The sequence below is a fragment of the Durio zibethinus genome, chromosome 19, assembly GCF_047325235.1.
Source record: "Durio zibethinus cultivar Kanyao isolate XHJ-2024 chromosome 19, ASM4732523v1, whole genome shotgun sequence".
Classification (NCBI taxonomy): Eukaryota; Viridiplantae; Streptophyta; class Magnoliopsida; order Malvales; family Malvaceae; genus Durio; species Durio zibethinus.
In genome coordinates this window covers 750,876-765,963 of record NC_143180.1, presented here as the reverse complement: position 1 = coordinate 765,963, position 15,088 = coordinate 750,876, and the positions used below count along the sequence as shown (strand labels likewise).

The 15,088-nt window shown below is 32.6% G+C and overlaps 1 protein-coding gene across 1 annotated transcript; it reads left to right on the top strand.

Moving 5' to 3' along the window:
- The first annotated feature begins 3,334 nt into the window (after positions 1 to 3,334).
- Positions 3,335 to 6,006, top strand: LOC111309705 (protein IQ-DOMAIN 11-like). Its single transcript, XM_022908708.2, has 6 exons — positions 3,335 to 3,654; positions 3,895 to 3,982; positions 4,072 to 4,431; positions 4,705 to 4,923; positions 5,061 to 5,192; positions 5,278 to 6,006. The coding sequence occupies exons 2-6, from the start codon at positions 3,908 to 3,910 to the stop codon at positions 5,893 to 5,895; spliced, it is 1,404 nt and encodes a 467-aa protein (XP_022764443.2). The 5' UTR covers positions 3,335 to 3,654; positions 3,895 to 3,907; the 3' UTR covers positions 5,896 to 6,006.
- Positions 6,007 to 15,088: the final 9,082 nt, after the last annotated feature.

Here is a 15,088-nt window from a genome sequence, read left to right as displayed (position 1 = left end):
ATCCATTTAAACCCCTCATGCATCTCCCTTGGATGTTTCTCCAGGAAAGGTTGTCATAAATGATGGATGAGTTGTTTAATTCTCCTGCAGGCTTTAGCACTTCTTCCACCAGCCAAGGGAAAAACAAATGCTATATCTTGAAAGGAAAACATGCCATAATTGGTCACATGGGCATTAATTACCAAATTAGGCCAGTGGCTACTGATCATTGGTTTCAATAATGCAAAAGCTTCGCAAATTAAACACCATGTGAATGCGGTAAAAAGCCTAGTGATGGTCTTCTTTCACCATGCATGTTCTTAACATTTTTTAGATCTCCATTTGCCACTCCCTATAATTCTAGTGCTTACTAATAATAAGCTGTATTCAAGTTTGAGCTTCTAGCTAGTTTCTAATTGCATAATTGGAGGCGTATGCTATCCCGTCCTGTGATGGTAGACATATATATAATTGTCTATATGATTACAATTGAGAAAACTCGACTCATGCTTTAAACTCAAAGATGTGCATATGAAATTAGAGATTTAAATAGCAGTCGAAGTCATGTTTTCTGTCGCTTCACGTTTATCACGTTTTTGGATATAACGGAGATCATTACGATCATTGTGGTCATTGCGGTCGTGAAATTTTTTTTTTTTTTGCACAATTTATATAAGATGTAATAATTATAATTATAATTATAAAAACTCTTATTCAATGATTTTAAAAATAGTTTATGACACTATGTTTTTTATTTTTTTTAAAAATTATTCATAATTTTATTTAGATTATAAAAAGCATTCATATTTGGTTTATTCACAAAAAAATTTATTAAATTTCATATAAAAATTATAAATTAATATATAACACAATCAAAATATAATATTTAATTTTAATTAATTTTTATCTAACTTATACAAAAAAATTTATCAAAAATTTTCATCTAAAATCTCTATATATATTATATTAAATTATTAATCCCTTAATTTTTTTAATTATAAACCTTCAATCTCTCTAATTAGATTTTATCTAAAAAAATTTCAAAAATTAAAAATTTTCAAACTTATATTTTAATAAAATTTTCAAACCTATATTTTTTATTTTTTAGTTTTTAATCTTAGTAAGAGTAATAGATTATAAAATGCTAAATTTATTAAATAACTTAATCTTTTTGATACACTAATTGATATAAATTTTTTTGTCACAAATAACTTTTAATAATTATATAATAAATACAATCTTCAATAATTACACAAAAATAACAAGAATTAATCTAATATAAAAAAAATTGACAACAATAAAATATCAAAACAACAAAAAAAATATTAAAATTCAGATAAAAAATTATAAATTAATATATAACACAATCAAAATATAATATTTAATTTTAATTATTTTTCATCTAATTTATACAAAAAAATTTATCAAAATTTTTCATTTAAAATCTCTATATATATTATATTAAATTATTAATCTCTTATCTTTTTAATTATAAATTTTTAAAACCTCTAATTAAATTTTATCTAAAAAAATTACAAAAATTAATTACAAAATTAAATAAAAAATTCAACTTCCACCCCCCCGACACCTCACTCCACCCCATCCAATCCCTCGTCACATGCTTGTCTTAATGCCCCTCAAATGTTTAATTGTAGCAAGACCACAGAACCATCTAGAATCAGCTTCTGTTCATTTGCTTCGCATCCAAAGCTTTGTTTTTCAAAATTTTTTTTTTTCATCTCTTATTTTCTCTCACATCTTTTCATAATTATCACTTACTCAGTATACATCGTTCGTCTCTCTCAAGTCTCAAACTCTCACAACAGATCATTTTATAAAAATTTTACAAAAAAAAAATAATTTAACTTTCTTTTCTTACCTTATTTGATCTTTAATATTGACTGAAAACTTGATGCTGATTTGAATTTAGGTGCCGAAATATTGAATGGTTGAAACATGAAATTTTATTTTTTTCTCGAACTATTAGATCCGTGTAGGAAAACGGAATAACGGTAATAACGATCCGTTATTACCGCTATTCTTCGTTAAGCCGTTATTTGCAGTTGTTACACTCCGTTTTTGTCGTGAATAAATTTTACAACCGTATTTTGTCCAATAATAGTGACGGGTGATGACACCACCACTATTTTACGGCCGTTATTTCGCTTTTAAATCGTTATTTGAATATTTGTCTGAAACATTTAAAATAGATTTTTTATTTTCCCATTATACGAATTCTAACCGAAGAATAATTTTATGGAGAGAGATAGAATCAGAGACTGAGGGCCTGGGGGTTTTGGTTTTCTGAATTATTCTTGTTCTTTTTATAAAGGTTGAGAACGAGAATAAGAGACTATAAGTGATGGGTGACTATTCATTCTTTCAACATTTGGGCCCTTTCACAACTGTCATTCCCTTCCATAACTCAATGCTGCGTTGTTTTCTTATCCTGAAATCTCTCATCCTGTGCACAATGAGAACAATCAACAATCCCCCATCGCCCATTTCCCTCAATAATGGCTGAATGTATGTAATTTGTATATGTTGGTGTGCGCATATATATATATATATAATGGTATTTCAGTACTGTACTACTTGTGCTTTCAAGTAATGGTCCATATTTTCCAATAATGAGTAATAACTTTACCTTGAGGGCAAAGGGAAAAGATATATTAAGGCAAAACCCAAGGTGTTAATCAGGACAATCTCTGTCAGTTGTTTCATATATAATTTCAAGCCAAAGTACCTGGAAATTGTTTGAAGTTTTATTCTAAAGTTTCAATACTAACTATTTTATGAATCAGGATCGAATCATCTTAATGAATTAAGAGGGAAAAATAACTGTTAACCAGCCGAAGATATCCATATCAAAACTTCCCAGACTCAAAAATTTGGTAGATGAATCCTCAAGCTTCAACGGCCTTGAAAACATATGTGCAATATGCAAATTACAATAAGAAATCCTAGTTACCCTCTCTATCAACTTCTCTTTTATAGACTAGCAAAATTGAGGTCTAATTAGATATTGTTGCTCTTGGACCCCAAAGTTAATTAGTGGAATGCTAGAATTCTGGCAAATAGCGAGGTGAATGAATCCGGATGCATGGTATCTCAATTCTCTAGCTAATCATGTTCAAGCATTGCTATGTTCCTTCCAAAAGATTAAGTAAAAGGATAGTTAAGTAATTTCGTTCCCAACAGACATGTTCAAATGTCTGTTAGTACTTGAGAAAAAGTGGAGAGTTCGAAAAGGATGGAGCGGCCCCATGAAGCTCTGAAAGACTTTCTCATAATTCATTGAGGTTCCCTCTATGAAATACAGTATATAGCTCAGCCTTGGAAGGCCCACAACTTTGAACAGATGAAATTCATCATGAAAAAGACGGAAAACCATGAATTGTTGAACAGATATCTAATAGTACATTGCTAGATTATAACCAAATGGTGAATTTAATCAACTTTTGGGTTTCCGTTTTCCAAGGAAAAATATGGCTTTCTTCAGTTATCAGATAAAATTCCTTCACAACCACTTTTCTTGGTGGTTGGTACAATAATGAATGGTTGTTTTAAATTCACGGCAATCCTATCTCAATCTCAGATATCCAAGTTCCCAAGGACCAAGCTTTTTTGAAGCAGTGATTCCTGTTTGATTCTCCGGATCACGGTAGGAAATGGGTAAGAGTTCAGCGCACTTTTTGTGCAGAATCCGTATGGAATTTAGCACTACAGTATCTATTTTGACTATTGATGAAATGCTTGAAAAACTTTGGTTCTTTCAGACCATTATTACCTATCCTATATATGTTACTTCCTATTCTAGTTTTCCTCCATTTTTCAGCTTTTATTGCGTCAGGTTAGGATGTAGAACTGTAAAGAATCAGAATTACTGAAAATAACTTAAATTTTTGCCTGAAGTGGTCGTTCTTCGATGGCTAAGAAGAAGAGCTGGTTCAACCTAGTGAAGAGGTTTTTTCTCTTTGAGACACTTTCAAAAACAGAAAAGGTACTTTTGCTTTTTACTGATGAAAGATGCCTGATGATTTTTTTTTCTGTATGGATGGCTGTCAATCATGAATATTATCTATTTCTCAGAAGGAGAAAAGAAGGAAATGGATGTTTGGAAGATTTAGGACCAAAAGGTTGGCATCCCTTACAGCTCCATCACCACCAAGAGACAGGACAAAAAGTGAAACAGAGGAAGAGCAGGACAAACATGCTTTAACTGTGGCCATTGCCACAGCTGCTGCCGCCGAAGCAGCTGTTGCAGCCGCTCGTGTTGCTGCTCAGGTTGTTCGGCTCACTGGTACCCCTCAATCTGACCATAAATGTGAAGGAGAAACAGAAGAACGTACTGCGGGTGTTCAACCTGATTCCTCTTCATCTAATGAGCAGGAGAGGAAGATCCAAGAACTTGCTGCCACTAAAATCCAGGCTACCTTTCGGGGCTACCTTGTAAGTTCTCATGTTTCATCACTATTGAACTTCCTTCTTTTCATTTGCAATAACTTAAGAAAACTGACGTGTGAGCTGCGAAAAGAATTATATTCCAACAAAATTTGCATATGCACATTTATTTTTTTTTCCCTTTAGTGCAATTGGGTTCTTGAGAGTAGTCTCAGTCATAAGTGCTCCTCCAAAACAAATTGCACTAAGTATTGTGAACACAAATTGCACCATTGATTAACTCAATATTGGATTTTAAAGCTCTTATGGAGAAACTTGTAGGCAAGGAAAGCTTTGCGGGCACTGAAGGGGATAGTGAGGCTTCAAGCAATCATCCGAGGCTGGGCTGTGAGACGACAGGCAATGACTACTCTAAAATGCTTACAATCAGTTGTAAATATTCAGTCCCAGGTTTGTGCAAGGAGATTCCAAATGGCAGAAGGTACTTGGCAATATGATGAGAACAAACAGTTGCTAACATTGAAAGACAAGATTATTAAGGTATGAGTGGATGATGCAAACAACACTAATCCAATTCCTAAGAGAATGTCATCTCTTATTCTTCTATCACAATTTTGTTTTTTGATGCGACAAGTGCTCCATGGAATTACACTGGATAAAATGTTAAAAAATTACAGGTAGACATAAACAGTCAAAGAAGGTGGGATGATAGCATTTTGACAAAGGAAGAGGCAGATGCAGTGGTTTTAAGCAGGAAAGAAGCTGCAATGAAAAGAGAGAAGATAAAAGAATACTCATATGTTCATCGGGTAACCCTCTTTGGCTGGAAATATCTGTCTTCAATTTTTATTTACTTAGTCCATTGTTCTAACGAGTTAGAAAAGAAAATTGCAGAAGTCAGCAGAATCAGAACAGAACAAGGGTAATGGAAGATTAAAGTACTGGTTAGACGAATGGGTGGATACTCAAGTCACTAAAAGTAAAGAAGTTGAAGATTTGGACTCAGTTCGGACTCCAAATCGGAGGCCTACAGAGGAAGACAGAGCTAAACAACTAAGACTGAAGACGTTTCCAAGACGGTGTCATTATCATTTAGAAGGATTGGATTCCCCAGCACCAGTTCCACGAAGATCGTTTCATAAAAAGCAGTGTTCTTTGGGAGAAGACAATTCTTTTTCTACCTCTCCTGTAGTTCCAACTTACATGGCTACTACACAATCCGCTAAGGCAAAAGTAAGATCAATGAGTTCGCCAAAGCTAAGAACTGGAAGTTTTGATACTCAGTCTGAAAGCAACTCACCATATAAGAACAAGCTCTCTCTTATATCTTCTCTTACAAGAGAATTGCCCAGCAGTTGTAGGATCTGTAGCAGGTCTAGCGCCTATCAGCAGAGATCCCCTAGCCTAAAGGGTGTTCCAGGCCCTGTAAAATCAAAGCAAACCTTAAAGGATCTTAGTTTTAACTCTGAATGTTCATTGCCTAATTGGGTGCGAAAAAGCTCCTTCCCATGATTCTTCCATTCCGATCATTAGGTGCTGGTAGCAATTCTTTGTTGTTTTGTTGGTTTGAAGTGTAGATGTTTCTTTGTGCTTAAACAATTGAATGAATCCAGTTTCATGTAACTGATACTGAAAAACTCAGATACTGAAAAACTCAGATACTGAAAAACTCAGATACTAACTATATATAAAGGTACAGGCTACAATAAGAGAAATGCCATGAGAGTAGAAAGTTTGGGAACCTCCATCATTAGGCACTTCCTTGGCCCATGAAAAATAACATTTGTTCCAATATCCTAGCTGTGCAGCTTCACCAAATGCACCATTGGAGCCTCTCAGTGCCGAAAGTTGTAGTTTCGGACCACGACTACTCTTTCTCCAACTGTAATAGCCACAACAAGTTGAGGAAGCAAATTCTCCCCAGGGCCACGTAGGCACAACTATTATATCATAAATTGCCTAGGCTCCATTAGAATGCCTCATGGTGCCAAAACTGGCCACCGTTTTCAATCGTTCCTATCTTAGGAGATAAAAATGCTAGAAAAAGAATTTCAAGAGGAATGAAACCAAAGACTTCAAACATCAAAATGTTTAGAACAGCATATGAAGCCTCTGGCCTTGCAACGACTTCAAAGGAGAAAACACTTCAAGTGCTCCTACACATTCTTATTGCCACCTGCAGCACAGTTTTTCTGTCTTACATTAATTACAAAAATCTTCTGTATTTTTTTTTCAGAAAGAAGCAAACTTTTCTCTCTTCATCATTTAATGGGGGTGCCAAATTTTGTTAATTCTCTTGCCAAAATTCTTTTCTAATTTCGAGTTGGTAAATTTTGATTCAGTTCCAAAAATTTGGATCGAGCCTAATTCCACATGTAGCCATTCTAAGCGTGTAAAAGAGGCCATGACCCAAGGTTAGAACAAACGGGACCCAAAAAAGTAGTTCAACCGCATCGGCTACAGCTACACTTGAATTTGAGGCTTGTCAAAGAAGAAATTTGAGACAGAACATATATTTTTTCTTCTCATCATAAATATAGCTATATTTATAGAGTTAAATGATAGCAATGATTTTTGTTAGAGATATTTAGAAATTATTGTAAAACTTAATTGAAATGAAGTCGAGAATCACAACAATTATAAAATCAAATTAGTAAAAGATTGCAGGATTGGGTTTTACTATTAGTATTGGTAAGTGTCGACATAAAGGTTATGATCGAATGTAGACATTTCAAACATCAAAAAGTCCATATTCAATCATTTCTAAACATGAAGAAAGCGAAAATGTCCTTCACCAAGGAATTGTAACTTTCATGGCCCTCAGTTTCCTTTCCAGCATTGCTCGTTGGACTTAGACCTAACCATTAGAGCTGATGGATTTAATTAATTCCCAACCAGTTTATGCTGCCGACATATAAATTATAAAAAAATAACTTAAAAATTGACTGGCTTGATAATGAGTTTGATGACTCTATATACAAAAACGCTACCACAAGTCATTCAAGCGTAGAAAATTCTCATCCTAGCTAGAACTTGTCAAGTGTTTGAGACAATTTGCAATTTGCAATTTGAAACTTGTGGGGATCCCTCTCATATTATTTAAAAAAAAAAGACTAATTAATTATTAGTCAATTGGGTCCTAGAAAATGACATTCAAAGGTGTTGAAGCATGCTTGATTTTTCATTTGGAATCTGTTTTTACGAGTCAATTCAATGTGGCAGAGTCAAGCATGAATGCTTGGATCGTTGGCTCGGTCGGCCTTTTAATGTTTGTGCGGTTGTGTGCTATTGTATAGCCTATGGTTACCCCAACATTTGTCAATTGACAGCTGATCAAAGCCAACTAGCTAGACTGCCTTGGATGCTTGTCTAATAACCGCATGATAATTACATTAGCCAAATTAAGAACAATTAGTTAAGGTGAGGATGAATAAGTGATTTGATGATCCAAAAAGAAATTCATTGAATTCAAATGTACTACATGGGTTATAATTTTCCTTTAGGGGACAATTTAGTACTGCCCCCATTTAGTTTTGTTGCCATTAATTTTATTGTGTCTATGTGTTCCTGGCTGCATTCTAATCTTGTTGCTTGCTCTCCATACAATGTATGGATCTCATTTCACCTGTTTTGGTCGATTAATCCTGATGACCAGGCTTTCCACTATATCCTGGATGGGCCGCTAGAGTCATCAAGTTATGCCCCCAACACCCTTTTGAAGTCATCCCCTGAAACAAGTTTCTTTCTCCGAATCATTTTGACCATTAATTTGAAAGGGAAAGGGAAAGGGAAAGGGAAAGGGCCGGGGAATAATCCAACTCGACAATTACAATTTAGAGATTGATTTTCTATATATCCAAATCACTTTTAGAAGAGGATGGTGACAATTAGTCAGAGTAATTTGAGAATTGGATCTTTGCAGCTGCAACCATGTGACATGTTAACCAAAACTAATTAACTCACTCGTTAAGTGACAAAAAATGTATAATCAGGGAATTATATGTCTCCAATCATTGTTCGCCTAAATCCTGTTTTGAGTCAAACTGTGTTCAACATGACACAAAATAAAGTTGAGAGACAAACAGCTTATATAGGTTGGCATTTGAAAATATGATTTTAATTGTATGCGATTACTGACTAGCTAGTGATGGATGAGAAAGACCTTAGTGAAGCAGCATTATGTGATGGAAATCAAAACAGGTGTAAATCAGGACTTCAATTATAAAGTATTGACTAAAATTTTTGGCAGTAATAATATATAGCAGAAGAAAAGTCATGAAAATCACGTGGGATGTAAAAATGATCACTTGTGATATGTCTTTACATGCATGTTTAATTCATGGTTTTCTTTTTCAATCTGAAGATTCCATATATATGTAGCAGTGCACTCTTAGTTTTTTATTTTATTTTATTTTATATTTTGGACCTAATGATACCATAGCAGAAGAAAATAACTGATCCACCCCAAAACCAACCACAATGCCGAGTACGAATGAATTTTTTCTCCTTTAATTCCTACACAGTACATTGAGTTATATAGAAGAATCCTAATGCTGCCAACTTACATGCATCTACAATGTGAGGACTGATGAGCCAACTTTAACTATTTGCCGTCCAAGGCTTCAAAAAGTTATAATTGAATCAAATGATTATTATGAATGGAGCCATATTATTAATCAATTTTGAGCACAACAACCCACCTAACACAAAATACAAATGGAAATTAATCACTAATTGAGTAGTGGAGTGGCTTGACTATATATTACAACTTAGAAGGTAGAAACTCCATCTATTTAGCTACTCAGTGTGAACACGGTTTCATTTGGAAGGACAAGAGAAGGTGGGGCTTGAGATCAATGTAATATACTAACATTGACTGAATAAAAAGATAGGACAAAAGAGAAGCAGCCTATGAATACTGAAACCCAACCACAACTTTCATCATTTAAATCATTCATTCCTATGAATAAAATAATACTAATTATAAAAGTTCTGCTGCAAAACCATCCGTAGATGAGAAGCTAATCAGCATGCTGTGTTCTGTTGATGCTGGACAGTTCACCTCCTCCATCACTTGCATAGTATACTTTTAAAATATTGCCAAAATGCACTTTTCCCTAACTTTAGCGAGAAACAGCTCACCAATAAGTTTCAATGGAAATCAGACAAAGGGAGGGGAATGATCAAAATTTTTCTTTTACACAATTGTGTTTTACAGATCAACCTTTTTTGGTTTCATTAATGGGATAAAACCATATCAAACACAAAATCAGGCCCTGCATGCGAGGATGCATGCTGGCATGATCCTACACTGCAGATTTGTCCCACGCATAAACATTTGCAACAGTAAGATTAATGAGCCAACTGGCTAGCTATATGCAGATAAACATGCAGGCACAATTTTGGAGCAGGACAAATCCAGTGAAACTTTAACAGATTATACATACCCCTTCATGTTCTTCAATGGTCCCTTCACTGATCCACTCAATGAGACGCGTTTTGTTTGTCGATAAAACTAAACAATGAAGAAGAATTTAGTTAAGTGGACATTGGCTTTTACCTCGTGTTCTGATGTGTATATTTTGTCCTGGTCCAGACTAGAGATGGGGCATGTACTTGGCCGGAGCAAAGAAAAATATTGTGGTTCGTAGTTGTAATTAATTACCTTAACAAAGGTGAAGTAGGTAGGTGTAGGTGTCACATGGCGAGACTTAAGCTCCAGGCTCGTGCGGCTCTAGGACCTGGGCATGCACTCATCCGACGTCCTAGATCAGCCTGACCGTCACGGTTTACACTCTTGTGAAATATTATCCGCTCTGACGCCTTTGGCCTCACAGTTTTATCCTACAAAAGGCACCTCACAAGGCAGAGATGGTGTGAACCCTTATATACCCCAATGACCTTCCTTTTATATTCGATGTGAGATTCAGGACTCTTCTTTAAGTTCGTGACATTCTCCTCCACTCAATCTGGCGATGCCCTTGTCACAGAAGCTGGTCACCTTGCCTACCTTCATTGAGGCGTTTGGTGTGGGTCGAACGGTTTAGGGTTAGCTCTGATACCATTTGTCACGGGTCGAGACTTAAGCTCCGACCCGCACGGCTCCAATTTTTAGGTGACTTTCCAACGATAAACCTAGTTTCAAACATTGAATCCCAAAAACCAATGAAAGTTCTACCGATGTTCTTTGTTTTTTAGAAAGAGAGGCAAAGGAAAGAAAAGGAGGAGAGAGAGAGAGAGAGTAGGGAAGCATCTGAAGGAAAAAAGAAAATTTTGCCTTTTATACTAACGTGAAACGATGCCGTTTTAGATTTTAAAAATAGGCAAGATCCATGCATCGCCTAATGTCGACCCTACCTATAATGTTTCAACCCATTTGCTCGTCTCATTAAGCCGTTGTCGAGTTGTGGAGTCGAGCTGTGCATCGATTCGCTTTAGCCGAATTTGTCTCTAGAGCCGCACCCCATTCAACCCAAGTCGAGCCAAAATAAGATAAGGTATTTTTTTTCTTCTTTTACCTATTTATTTATTTATTTACTTTTATTTTTCATAAATCAATAGCTTTTATTCAGTTAAGTATAAGTTTTTTTTCATATGAATTTTTTTAGGAGAATTAAAATGTGAGGACAAGGAAAGTATTAATTTTCTTTAGATTAAAAATAATAAAAATATTTCAAAAATAATACTTTCTGAAGGAAATAAAAATTCAAAAAAATATTTTCTTAGGAAGAATTGAAATATCAATTTTCCTAAAAAGTAAAAAATTTTAAAAATGATTTTGAGGAAAAGTTGAATGCATCAATTTTTCTTAAAAAATAAAAATTTTTAAAAAATAATTTTTGGAGAAAAAGTTAAAAATATCAATTTTTCTCAAAAAATAAAATTTTTAAAAAAATCTTTTTAAGAAAAAGTTGAAAATATCTTTCCTTGAAGATAAAATTTTCAAAAAAATATTTTTTTGAAGAAAAGTCGAAAGTATTAATTTTTCTTAAAAATAAAATTTTCAAAAAATATTTTTTTAGGGAAAAATTGAAAATATAAAATTTTCTTAGAAATAAAAAATTAAAAAAAACTACATTTAAGAAAAAGTTTAAAGTATCAATTTTCATTAGAAAATAAAATTTTTAAAAAAATGTATTTAAAAAGAAACGTTTTTTAAAAAAAAGTTGAAAGTACCAATTTTTTTTAAATAAAAAAATAAAAAAGATTTTTTTAAAAAATTGAAAGTATCAATTTTTCTTAGAAAATCAAAATTTTTCAAGAATATATTTTTAAAATGTTTTTAAGGAAAAGTTGAAAGTATCAATTTTTTTTAAATAAAAAAATATTTTTAAAGAAAAGTTAAAAATATCAATTTTTCTTAAATAAAAAAAAGGGTTTTAAGGAGAATTTGAAAGTATTAATTTTTAATAGAAAATAAAAATTTTCAAAACTATATTTCAAAATAAACATTTTTAAGGAAAAGTTGAAAATATCAAATTTTTTTAAGTAAAAGTCTTCTCGATTTCAAAAAAAAAATTTGGAGAAAAAGTTGAAAGTATCAATTTTTCCTTAAATAAAGGTATTCATTTTTTTTCTTTTTTAAAAAAAAATAAGAAAAGAAATCTTAGAAAAAAGTTGAAGTATTAGTTTTTTTTCTTGAAATTTTTTTTAAAAAAATAATTCAATAACAAAGTCTTTACAAGAGAAACATTAGTTTTTTTATATACTTTTGAAGTGAGAGAATTTTTTTAATTTTCTACTAAAAGTATTAGAGTCAATTAAGAATAATTTTTAATAATTAATTATCTGATAAGATTTTTTAAGGCTTAATGGATAACACTAAATCATGCTAATAATATCTTTTGATGGGTGTTGTGAGTGTGTTATAACATTTCTCATATGTAACTGTACTCTCGGGCCTAATTCTAGTTTCGTAGAAATTAAATCTATCTTTTTAATGATATTTAAGTCAAGTTTAGAATTTCTCAAGTCAATGTCTAACGATAGGTCACTAATCTATATATTATAACAATTTGACAACTCCACTGTGGACATATCAAGAGTCAAGCCAACAAATAAATTTATGTTATCCAAGAGCCTAATAAAATTGAATTTTTTTAAAGATTTTTATTTATTTACTTATTTTATTTTTTTATTTTGCTCACTATGTTATTCATATATGCGTACATAACATGAGCTCTATACCCGAGCTTTATTCCTTTAGGAGAGAGTAGAGTACTTACGCTTTTGTGAGGTTTTAGTGCCTTCACAGTGGTTAGCAAAATACTCCCACTCAAATTGAACCTTTTTCATTTGTATCCTATAATGGGTGAGGATTAGAATGCCTTACTAGTCCGTGATGGATAATGATGTAAAGAGTAATTTGAAAACCTTTAGATTTTTTAACTTTAAACACATACAATGAACCTTAAAAATGCCTAACCTATAGGTAGAGCCATCTTCTTCCATTTAGAATTGACCAGAAGTTTAGGATTCATTCTTTTTATTATGTATGATGTTCTTATTCATTTATTTATTTTATTTTTCCTTATTCAGTGTGTTCACTAATCTTTTCTTTTATTCATTTTTGTATGATTCATACTCATATCATAAAGTTGAATAAAGAATATTTTCCCGAAAAAGAGTCTTCAACAAAAAGTTTTTCATGGAGTTTACATAATGACTAGTATGTTCTTCATCTATATTAGTTTCTTACGAGTCACCAAATGAGGTAAAGGTTTAGTCAGAAAAGATCTAACAAAAAGAGAAAGATTGTTTACCAGTCAATCATACTTTTACTTTGTCTAAACAAGCATCTATCCTCTTCAAACAAAATAATCTAGAAGATTTGGTTAATGTATGAAAAAAGATTAGTTCATCAAGATGAGAGGATTTTTGTTAGAAGCATGGACATATAGCACACCTTCTTATGGTGAATGTTGAGAATCAATTAATTAAATCTGTAGTTCAATTCTAGGATCATTCATACAAGTGTTTCATTTTTAATGAAGTTGATATGACATAACCATTGAAGAATATTCAACTTTGTTGGGTCTACACTTCAAGATTTTTGATAAGATATATGTCAAAAAACACAAGTTGAGATTTCATAAGAATCTAATGAGTCTTATGGGTATAAACAAAGAGATTGCAGATTCATATACAAAGAGAAAGCAATGGTAGATTTGTTTACCTTAAAAGTTTTTTTCATGATTTCCTAGTGCAACACACCAACGAGGAGCAATGGTTAGATGTGTTTGCCTTAGCCATATATGGAATGGTGATTTTTCCAAAGGTATTGGGTTTCATTAAGATAACAGTGGTTGACTTCTTTGAAAGTGTGGTAAATGACTACAACCCTTCAATGATAACATTGGTTGACACTATTAGATCACTGAGTTATTGTTGCCAAAATGGAGGACATTTCACAAGCAATATGTTACTATTGTATTTATAGATAAAAAGTCACTTCAAGTGTAAGAAAAGTGCATTCTCGAAGCTTTACTTCTGTAATTGAGCTCCAATTAAAGAATTCTATAAAAGCAAGTGACTAAAGCAAAAGTCTAAAAAAAAATGGTTGGTTTCTTACAAAAGCTAACAAATACTGAAGTAAACCGGTTGGTCCAATGGATGAATAAAAAACGTGTGTTATATCAATGTAAAGAAAAAATTGTGGTTCCATTTTTGGATCTATATGGAGTAACAAATTATGCACCATTTTTAGTGAGAAGATAGTTTAGGGTAGAGTAGTTCATTCCCGTAACACATAAAATTTATCAGTCAAATTATTCTTACAGCAAGCTAATGACATTTAGAAGATTAATGATATGATTAAAGCATGAAAGAATCCCCAAAGGGTGAGTCCTAGATCTTTCATTGATAAGGTCACTCATGAGTGCTTTGTATAGATAGTAATATGGGGAAAAAAAGTTATATTTACTCTTGAAGACTTTCAACAACCAATAGGTGAAAAGCTTGAAAAAATATCATTAGAATTAAAGCTTACCAAAAAAGAGTTTGAGATTGAAAGAAATAAACTAAAGCAAGAGATCTAGAAGCTTCAAGAAGAGAGTGATCAATGAAAGGATAGAATTGAAAAACAAGAAGTCAAGGTTTGTAAGATTGCTAGAGAATGCGACACAGCTGTTAAAGACCTAGCGGAGCTGCACGAAAAACATAAAAGGATATATGTAAAGGTAAAACCAAGGAAATAACAATTGTTAAGCTAACTGATGAGAAAAAGCGATTGAAGCAGTAATATGCTAAGTTGAAAGAAGAAAGTACCCAGGTGCAAATAAAAAATAACATGCTAAATAGTTACACAAGCAAGTTGAGGTAAAGATTGAATAAATAAGAAGGCTACATTATTGCATTGATCAGAGAGCATAAAGAATTATCATACCGAGTATGATGTGAAAAAAAGGAAAACTTGGAGAGATAGAGGTATATTGAACACTTGACAATGCAAATTTGCAAAAGGATATATAAGGCAAAAAAAATGGTCAAAGAGGCAGAAGTATTGAGGCAAGTGGTGATCCTAGTAGAGAAACATGGATAGCGTTTGCTAAATTTCATTGAGGAAGCAAAAGATCAATATGAGCAAATCAAGCTATTCTTTAGTTATAATTTTAGGATGACAAAATCCATGCAAACAAAGTTCTTGGAATAAATGAGATCTTTTGGTTGAACACTGTCTTAAAGAAAATATTTTTTTACATGCATA